This window comes from Lycium barbarum, chromosome 2 (genome assembly GCF_019175385.1).
Source record: "Lycium barbarum isolate Lr01 chromosome 2, ASM1917538v2, whole genome shotgun sequence".
NCBI classification, from domain to species: Eukaryota; Viridiplantae; Streptophyta; class Magnoliopsida; order Solanales; family Solanaceae; genus Lycium; species Lycium barbarum.
In genome coordinates, this window is record NC_083338.1 from 21,758,888 (window position 1) to 21,769,848 (window position 10,961).

Genomic DNA, 10,961 nt, shown 5'->3' on the forward strand with positions numbered 1-10,961 from the left:
ATGAGCAATTTTGCAACGGATTAACAATGAAATTCATAGCTAAGTTCAATATTTTTTTCTGTAATGTTTGTCACCAAATGAGGTACGCGCAAAGCCCGTACGATAAGACTAGTTAGTATAAATTCTTGTGAAAATAAAAGTAATTACAAATCCTGAGCACAATTTATGGAGTAGGACTTAATCTATATACTATATTAAAAGCACGAAGGGCCTTAGAAATGTTGATTGAAATTTTTGTCCGTCATGAGTGACTCTACAATAGACAAAGTTGTCATTTACTATTTTCCTAATATTTAAAATTCATTCCCATTTAAACTATAATACCTTGCATTCCAAGACTAAAATTAAAAAAAAAAAAAAAAAAAAAAAAACTCATGTTTATAGGAATTCTATATGTTTTACAATCTACGTTAGTGATAGTTCCAAGTGCATTTTTGTTTTAATTATTGTCAAACTGTTTTAGAACCAAATAGAGACCTAGTCTGTAATCTGCTCTCTATGCACCTTGCACCGTCAGTAAAGAACAGTTGTAAAGCTAAGCCACTTGCTGCACACAAGTAGAGATGTGAGTTGGCCCATGCTTTAGGTCAAAATGAATGAGTGGTCTTTATCCATCCCACATGCTCCCACTATATATACAACATGATGGCAACATATTGAGTAGACTTGAAAACCTAATCTAAATCGTGCAAAGCTGCCGACACAAGTTCTCAAGATCTCTCAAGAACAAAGTTACTTTCAAGCTGAAGAACCAGATCCTGAGATGAGTTTAGTCTATGTTCTTTAGGTTATTGTAAACCTTTGTTCATTTGTGCTTAAATTGTAAACCTACTCTTCTGTGTTAAGAAGCTATTTGTAGGTGGTTTGAAAAGTCTCAAAGTGTACTTGCTGGAACTATGTTTCCGCAAGCTTTTGAGTGGTACACTAGGCTAGAGTTAGTCTAGGTGTATTAGTAGTCCTTGGCTAGAGTTAGTCAGGTGGAGGTGCTTGCAATTGGAGTATTGCAAGTGTGGAGGGACAACGGCGGTTAGTTCCTAGGTTGAAAAAGCGCTATTGTAAGGGTGAGGGATTATGGGAGTTAATTCCTAGCTTACGATAGAGTTGTAACTTGAAGTTGCTCGTTAGTGGAGGTGAAATCTTACTAAGGTAGGTCGTATTTTTTGATCCCTTGAGTAAGGAGTTTTCCAAGGTAAAATCATGCCTTCTTTACTTACTGCACTGCATAAGGGAAGGGATGCTCAATCAGATCCCTCATACATTATTCGGTGGACGCACAGCCTATAACATTTAGTATTAGGTCCAAACAAAAATACTACTTCTACCATTAAAAACTTTATATGCAACCCTCAACCAAACCTTGAAGACGTGAATCCCATGCCTTACACCCACGAGGAAAAGACATCATCTATCGACTGCCCCGAAACACCGCTGCTAGTGGAGAAACCCCGGAGTTACCCCGATTACATACAAACTTTCTTTGATTGCCAAGCCTCGAATGAGGAGCATGATATTATTTTTTGAGACGCGGATTGATTCATGGAGTCTAAGACGTTTCACTGTGAGTTTGATACCTAGCTAGCTTCGCATTTATAGAGATTAATTTGTGAATACTAAAAGGACAGAACATGAGGGATTATTTCTCAGTTTTGTTGTTTTGAAGAATTAATTAATTATTTTCTTTCAAGAGAGGAGAGAAAGGAACGTAGAACTAATTGCGTTCCTTAGTAATAATTTGTTTTTTCTTTAGTTCTGTTAAGGGTGAACTATTTTGACCATATTGCATTTGGTCTTTTAAGTTAATACTAGGTGTATGCGTAGGTCGGGATGGTTCGGGGTTTTTTATTACCAAACTAAATCAACTGTGTCAGGTTTTTAAATTTATAAATCAAATCAAACCAACAAAAGTCGGATTTTCGGGTTTTTTCTCGGTAAAGTATTTCAAAAAATATAACTTGTACTTCCTACTTGTGATGTTGTTTATGGTTTCTTCTTCTAAAGCCGTAATTTTTGTGCAGAAATATTGCTCCAATTTATCTATTGGAGAAGCCTCTGGTGTTTTTCCACCAAAATAGTAAGTTATCGTTCACATTCTTATTCCATGTGTGTTGACGTTGTTTATGATCGCTTCTTCTAAAGATGTAATATTTATGCAGGAATCTTGCTCCAATTTATCTATTGGAGAAACCTCTGGCGTTTCCAACCAAAATAGTAAATTATTCTTTACATCTTATTGCATGTATGTTGACGATGTTTATGATTGCTTCTTCTAAAGCTGTAATTTTATGTGCAGGAAACTTGCTACAATTTATCTATTGGAGAAGCCTATGGCGTTTTCACGACTAAAAAAACTGGATTTTCCGACCTAAAAAGGGCATTTTCCGACCTCATGAGGTCGGTTTTGGGCAAAAACGGACCTCAAAATTAGGTCGAAAAAAAGTGGGTCCGAAATATTAACAACCACATGAGGTCGCAAAAACTTACCTCATGAGGTCGGTAATAATTTTTTAGTGGGATATTAATTATATAAAGTATCGACCTCATTAGATCGGTAAATTATATTAATAATATAATGATATTAGTTTAGGAGGTTGGTAAGTTATATGAATATATAATATATATTTAGATTTCTGTCGTCATGAGATTGGTATTTCTCAAATCTACAAAATATTTGTCGAAACCCGACCTCATGAGGTCAGTCATTTGCAATTTCTGGGAAAATTTTGCAGAAAACCGACCTCATGACGTCGGTAATTAGCAGTTTCTGGGTAAATTTTGCCCAAAACCGACCTCATGAGGTCAGTATTCTGCAAAAACAAATGGTAGCACCTAGCTGTTATTCCAGCTGGCCCCCTCTCAAGATGAAAATAATTTTACTTTCAACTAAAACCAGCTCAAATAGCTGCCAACAATACACCAAACGACTATAAATGCATAAAACATTAAGCTACTATTACAACACATATATTACAACCACCAATACATCAAATTCAACTCAAAACTACTTCAAAGTTGAATAAAAACGTCAATCAAACATTCACAAGAGACATTAAGCTACTTCAACCTTCGCAAACGTCAAAACAACATTAAATTACTTCAACATTTGTAAACATCCACAAAACATTAAACTAGTCTACACTAAGTTAGTCTACAACATTAGACTACTTCACCCCTCGCAAACATCCACAAAACACTTACACAATCCACAAATCCACCACAACATTAACATTCAAACATGCCTTTATGTGTTTGACACGTGAGTCCCATCATCATCCCCACCACTAGATTGAGTATGGGGGTTACGAGCATCATTAGGACACGAGGGAATCCCCCTCGAAGCAAGTAATGCGTCTAATTGGGCCCTCATACCGTCAAACTGCACTTCCCTCCGCCTCTCCCTTTCCTCCAAGGCCTGTAGCTGGCTAGATAGCTCAGCAATCTTTTGCTCCATGGCCATAGCACTCACTCTATCGAACGACTCGGTATTGGAAGAATGTAGGCTTTCCAGGGGCGACCTGTATTGACGAAATGCACGATGTGGCATTCCGTATGTTGTGCCAAACCTAGTGGGACCACCAACACTCCCAAGCCACCTTTCCTCCATTTGTTCTTCTGTCAGCTATGTGTTGGGTGGATGAGTATGAAGAAACTCCACCTTTGAATGCTGATATTGATTGTGAAATAAAAAGGTAACATTAGCAACCAACTTAAATCTCGAATTCAACAGAAAAAACTATCAAACATTTAGTAAACAACCAAAATAGAACATGGTTCAAATCAATACTACTAACAATTCAACTAAAACATGGTTGAAATCAATACTACTAAAAGGAAAGCAAATCAATACTACTAACAATTTCCGACTTTCCTTCAATATCAACTTGCATTCAGGGAAAGCCAACCTTTGTGCTTCGTCTTTTATTTGGAAATCTACATTGGACTCCATATTATCACGAAATTCATCTTTGCACCCCAGGTCCAGATTAACTTTGGACTTTAAGTAATTTAAAAACTAAATGAAACGGCTAAAAATGCAGAAACACTCTGTTGTGTTATGGACTTAATACAAACCTACAAGTCTAGAACTTAAAGTACAAAATCAGTAGCAGGTTGAAGTACTTTTCAGCAAGAACAATGCACTTCTTATTACCTGCAAGTGTAGAACTCAAAAGTACATAAATTGCTACGGGGTGAAAGTATAGCTTATCACCTAAAAAAACATATTCTTCAAATCGTTAGAGTATACTTGCTGCACATCAAAAGTTACATGTTTGAAGCCACAAAGTTATTTCAAGAAGCAACTCAGTTGACATCTTCTCTATTATAAGTTGGTTCCATTGAGATGAAAGAGGGCAGTGAGAGATAAGAGGTATATGAACAATCTTGCATGAATTGCAATCATTTATTCCAGTTCCTTTGAACTCAATTTCTTCCATTTAGGTGTGTTGATCAAAAAAGCACTATGCACTAAATGGACTAATTGATACTCTGATGTGCCAATCACAAATCTAACTCAAAAAGGAAAAATATGACTTTTATTTTTTTAGGATTTCCTCTTTCCATCTAACGTATTCCAGAGTCTGTATTTTAGGTGGATATCTTTACTTACTAACAAGCACTTAAAATGCTCTTCAGGACTTAAAATGGAGTGGAGACAAAGGAACTCTATTATAATGACTTCAACCTATCACATTCACCTGAGAGTTCTTTCAACAACTTCTCCCCCAATTGCCATTGAAGTTTCATAATTTATCCGTGAAATAGTTATCACATTTCCATAAGGTATACCATCGATTTGCAGTGCGTAATACATGTATCATAATTTGCTTCAGTGGATCTAATATTGAAACATCACTATAATTTGAATCTTATAAAACCAAAAATAAAGATCAAGCATAAAAATGAGATAGGAGTCGGATCACTGTTTCGTAATCTAACAAACAAAATATGAAAAATAAAAAGAAGCTTACGTAGGTCTGCTTAGCCCGTTCCTCACACCAGTGATCTGGATCATTAGCGTTTGCCTTCTTCTTCACGTGGGTGATCTTGAACGCCTCATCTTGAGGCACTGGCGTTCCCCATTTTAGTTCTTGCAAAAGAATAAATTGATAAGACATAAAGAAAATAAAGTAAATTCACAATCCTTCAAGTAGAGTTAATGTAGACTTGCCAGCTTCCTGCTCACAGCCTCTTGACTCATAGCCCCACTAGTGTGTAGGGAGCCACCCTTTGTCGAATTTCTATCCTTCTTTCCTATGTCACTCAGTTGTAAGAATCTTTATTAGTTGCCCAGTAATGAAGTAGCTTGTTATAGTTTTCAGGAAGGATCCACTTAGGCTTCTTGTGAGATTGACGAACCCTTCCTAACATGTCACATAGTAAGGGCTGAACTTTCTTCTTGAAATTTTTAGTTAGCTGCTTCTCATGTTCCCCGCGCCAGACATATTTTTCCTAAAATGAAAAGTAAATGAGTTTATTAATAAGGAATCAATCAATATAAGTGGATTGTTTAAATAAAAATAATAAATGCATATACCTTAAACGCATAATAGATTTTTCTTGGTGATTTGGTGACATCTGGCCCCAAGTAGGTGAGTCTTTAAATAGTTTTTGTATCTCATCTGTAAGGAGACTTGAAGCTTTGTCCGATAACCAACTATCAAAAATATAAAATTAAACACTTAGAGAATAAACAAAAACATAAACAAACAAACAAAAAACTCGCAATAGTTGGGTTAAATTTGGAAGGTAGATTTGGTTACTCTTGGCTACTGGTGTGATAAAGAGGAGGACTGATGGTTGGTAGTGGAGGATTTCTTATCATCATACTCAAATCCTTTTGGAGGAGAGTATGGTGGTATATTTTTATACTAACAAAGGTTTGTTTTTTGTAGGTGTCACTGATTCTAGTAATGTAGAATATGATGTGGTAAAAAAATGTTTCAAAACTGATAACTTACTAGATAACATGGATCCTATTTACTTAGGAAATGCAATATCTAGTATTGTGATTAGTAGGTTTTCAAAGGCTGCATTCTTGTTGCTACTATTTTTAGAAGAACTTAAAGAGTTTATGCAGGATCTACTTATTGACTAACTCTCAATGTGTGCAGCAGCAAGAACATATATTAACTCGCACTGGAAATGAAAGTGCAGTTTTATATATGCTGGATGGAAAGGGCATATGCCGTAGAGATCAGAAGTTCAGAAATGCTTCCTACTGTTTGTACCACTGATCCTTTACATCTAGGACAAGATCTGGTACAAATTTGGTTCAAATTTGATGATATTTACTATCTCATTGACCCTAAAACCACAGTAAATGATATGGGAATAATATGCACTAACTTAAAACCAAGATTTGCATCAGTGAACTATTGGAAACTGGTGCAGATGAGGTTAAAGTCAGATGCCAAGTTGGTCCAGGAATTCAATGCTATGGGTCAATTTATAGCTAGTTTTCAATTGTGCTTACATTCATGCAAGTTCAACTATACATTAAGAGATGCAGCATGCAAGTTATACAACAAATCTATGATCTCCACACCTTCAGGCTAGTAATCCAAAGTTCAGGACATCATATATGTCTTAACTTCGTCATTAGTTTATTTCGTGCATTTTTATTAGCCATTTTGGCTACATTAGTAAAGCTTCTTTATTTGTTTTGCTTTGAAGAAAATATATGAAAATCAGCCCTAGGCATCATGCCTAGTGGACTTTATGAAAAAACTAAAAATATGAAGAAAAAAAAAATACCCGTATCCCGTAGGCTCAATGATGAGTCGCCATGATGAGTCATAAGATTCAAGCTGTGGAGCACTTACACCTTCAAGTGAGTCATTCGCAGTAGGAGTGTGAGGCACAGAACTACTTTCTCGAAGGTCAGGACCTGTAATGTCATACTGTTCAGTAGATGATGAAGAGTGATGTGATGCAGTCGGGCTGGGAGTGGCCGTCGAAGTACCACTAGACACAGCCCCCTGAGATCCGGGAGTATACCGAGTGAAACCCTGTGGGGTAGCATAACCTGGTGTGGACATCATTGAGGGGCTCTGGAGAGGCACCTCAGTAAAGCCCTGGTGTGGAGCCATATAGGGCGTACCAAAGCTGTGTGGAGGTGGAAGACTATATGCAATGCCATTCATGAGGGGATCATGAAGCAATGGAGTGCCGCGTGGTGGGAGACATGGCGACGGGCTTCTATCTTTAATCGCAAGGTTTTCTGGTGGTCTCTGGGGAACCCCCATCTCCTTAGCCTTCTTTGTTTTCTTACCCCTCTTTTCACCTGCCATCTATACAATAATATATGTAAGTATCGCAAATATAAATAAATAGAAAAGGGATTGCTTCAAAATTTGTTTAAATAATTCACCTATTTAACTAAAATCAATGAACTACGTAATACAGATTATTTGACAACAGAGCAGTTACAAGTTTAATAATAATTCTATTAGAATTTACAAAGTGGAGCAGTGCTTGGCAATGTTACAGATATTCTTGACCTGCATTTTCAATAGATTGTTACTTTAGGAAAACTTTAAAACTAGTTATGTTGGGTAACCAAGATGCAGTAAAAGTAATGTGCGAAATTTTAAGCAATACATCTAAAAGAGATGTGAATCCCTCTCATTATCCTCATCCACAAATCATATGTCAAGGCAAGCAGATACAGAAAACTGTGCGTTAAAAACTCAGATATTTAACAATTCACATAGAGTAAATGTCATTGAAAGTAACCAAACATAATTTAGCAACTGATTGCTATAGCTAAAATGTGTGGCTAACCTACTGCCGATTGAAAGAAAGGATGGGGACATTAGAATTTTGCTTGGTAATTTCTGCAGTAGTTGTTTCTCCAATGGAAAGGATCGCATTGCTGACAAATTCTGCTACATCACTTGTAAGCATGGGACTCTCAAGTTTCCACCACTGATTGGTTAAATATAGACATGGTGCATAGCTTTTCATACAGGTTCTCAAGTCTAATGAATCAGTGCCCATGCTGAGATATTCAGCTGTTAAGCTTCATAGATCAGCAAGTGATAAAGAAAGATAGGTAGTAAGAGTATCAGTTTCTTTTGGGCTAAAAATAAAGTGGGGTGTTATATAACACAGCTACTCTTAGCAAGCAAGCCATCTTTTTGGTTTATCTGCATGTCCTTTGCACTTATGCTAGAAGAATTACAAAGAATCCTTTCTTATGAAGTTTGTGTAGCGAAATTAAAAGTTATTATATTGACACTGCCCCAGAAAAAAAGGATGCAAACCACAGCAATTTGACCACTTGCACCTCAATATTTTTTCCTTATACTGTAATCTTTTATTTTTCTGGAATGGTTTATTTTTTATTAAAATTTATCATCACATATGGAATGGGGTTGCTAAGGGCAGAATAAACTAATGGAAGAATGGATTAGATATACACAACTTACATCTTGATTGTCGTGATATAGCCACGACCTTTCAATACTTTGACAACAAGAGTGAGGGATCTGGTCTGCACACAAACAACAGATGGGATGGAAAATGGAAAGTTGCTTGTATCACTGATCTTACTATTGGAAATGATGTGTTACAAACTGTTCTCAACTCTACAAAAAAAATATGAGAATCAGCTTTGGGAAAGAAAAGGGAAAGACTTTGGTTGCTGGTTTTTAAGTGCTTGCAGGTGTGACAGAGATTAGGTGCAGCAGCAGATGGACTATACAAGGGAACTCACAAGGCAAAAGGTCACAAGTTTGAGGATCATTATTTCAGAAGACGCAGAGGTGCAATTGCTATTAACAAGAATTCTACTTGGTACTGCTTGATTAAATGCACATATGTCATTTATCTAAACCAGTTTCTTGGTTACTTCATGATCAACAATTGGTGTTTATCATTAGTTATAATTTCAGATTTCTACTTAGTTGGTTATTAACAATTTGTAGCATCAATTTAAGTAGTCATTTAAGGCTTAAATTGGTCACTAGTTTAATTTTTGCATTTTATTTGCTTTGTTTTGAGAAAAATAAATAAAATCAGCCCTAGGCCAAAAGCCTAGTGGACTTTATTTTAAAAAAAAAATGAAAGTGGCAATCAAGTGGAAAACAGAATCCAAATCATCTTAGGACACAACAACAAAAGAGTAAGGTTGCTGCAGGGATTATGCAAAATGAGCCTAACAGCAATACAAACAAGCAACTTCCAATTGTACAAGGGCAGACAAATGCAGGAAATCAGCAAGCAGTTGTAGCAGATGATGATAGAAATAAAAAGATTATTGATGGGGATAAGCTGCCAGCAAAAACAGATGCTAATTCACAAGCAAATACTGGGAAATTGCAAGTAGCAGTAGATAGGAGTAGTAAGAATGACCTGGATGAGGAATCTACACAGTACTCTCAACAACGAAAATCAGGAACACAGCAGCAGCAAAAAGGCAATGCAGGACAGCAGTTGCAACTGGTGTCTGATCCTATTAATACTGTAGAAATGTAGCAATTTTAGCAGCAAAAAACTGGAAATATAGTACAAGGTCAAGAAGGAATTGGTATAGTTGGAGGAATTCAGGAACTGGTGCATATTGTTGGTGAAACTGGCACTAATGATATGCAAGTTTCATCTGGTAACATACAGGAAATCAGTGAAGAGGTGGATAAGGGTATGGAGAAAAGAAGTCTTCAGGGAAAATAGTTTACAAACACCAGCAAGTTGAAAAGCATCAGCTGAGTAAACCAGTTGTAATACAGAAAAGCATGAGTAATGCAAAGAAGCATGCAAATGCTTCTAATCAAAGGCTCATAATGAACCTGCTGCAGTTACTGCTGATAAAAACAGTAGCAAGAAATCAGATGAGGTAACACCAAACACTAAGGCTAATAAACAAAAGGAAAGCAAAAGCGCTACTGGAAAAGGTAATCTGCAGGTTGCATTGCCTGTGGATAAGCAGCACATTACTCCCATTTCTAGTGTTAACATGCACCCTATACACAAGTATCAGCCTGCTGGAGAAACAGTAGCAGCAACTAGTGTAAATGTGCAACATGATCTTAAATCCAATTCACAGAAACAGCAACCGGTAATGTCAAAGACTCAAGGCAACTTATCAGTAGCAATAGCAACTACTGAGGGGCCTAAAATTGAGAATAGGAGCAGTTCTAGAACTAATGAGAATAGGAGCAGTTCTAAACATCATACAAGCAAGTTATGCAGTTGTACAAAAGAATCAAATATGCAGTCTGCATTTTGGCAAAAACTGCAGGGCTGCTAGTGAGGTTTGGGAAGAAAACAACCATATACACATTCAAAAAACACATTTTAATAACACAAACTGAATTCACCTCAAATATAACAAACATCCCTAGAGAGTAATAGAAGCTTATTTTGTATCTTGACGTCTAATTATTATTATGAAACCAATATCTCCAATACAAAATAGTGACAACCAAAATCCTTAGGATAAAAGTAATTGCAAACATCTTATCAGATCAACCACCTATTAAAGATATCATCAGCTGAGTTATATCCCTTCCCCGCCCCATCGAGAAATAGAACTGACTAATCCTAAGTCAAAGGGTCGAGAAACTCAACGCCACTATTCTTGAACAACTTGGAGTCGGGCCTTCTTTTTGATCAGAGGTTGAATCGATCATCAGAAGAAGAATTAGATTTCTCGTGACTATCCAAGAATTTCAATGTTTGAATCGAGGTTTCAAACGGTAAAGCTTATCTGATTTTATTTATTTTAGAATTTTTTCTCGAATAAATCATGAATTTTCTAGGATATTATTAAGGATCTCATCGAAAACTTACAGCGCCAAACAAAGGCTAAGAAAATAATATTCCAAAGCTTTCGTATGTTCTCCATTACTTGTGTGGATAAGCATTCCATTAGTTATATATCAACGTTCCAATAAAAATACTTGTATGCATCAAAAACTCCAGGTTCCTCGGGGTAAATGCATTAAAAAGGGACAAATTTA

General features: G+C 36.4%; 1 protein-coding gene across 9 annotated transcripts in view; it reads right to left on the minus strand.

The window, feature by feature from the left end:
- Positions 1–2,964: 2,964 nt before the first annotated feature.
- LOC132626339 (uncharacterized) overlaps positions 2,965–10,961 on the minus strand; it is a 14,291-nt gene continuing 6,294 nt past the window's right edge. For 3 of the 9 annotated variants that reach the window (XM_060341180.1, XM_060341177.1, XM_060341179.1), the window contains exons 4-7: positions 9,355–9,463; positions 6,754–7,289; positions 5,534–5,653; positions 5,042–5,448 (exon numbers count right to left, since the gene is read on the minus strand). In XM_060341180.1, coding sequence (XP_060197163.1) covers positions 5,409–5,448; positions 5,534–5,653; positions 6,754–7,289 — 696 coding nt within the window. In that variant the 5' untranslated portion in view covers positions 9,355–9,463 and the 3' untranslated portion in view covers positions 5,042–5,408. Of the gene's footprint in view, positions 4,077–4,967; positions 5,449–5,533; positions 5,654–6,753; positions 7,290–8,429; positions 8,495–9,354; positions 9,464–10,961 lie in introns of those variants that run through there. The other 6 variants (XR_009577240.1, XR_009577242.1, XR_009577239.1 and 3 more) reach the window with 6 other exon arrangements.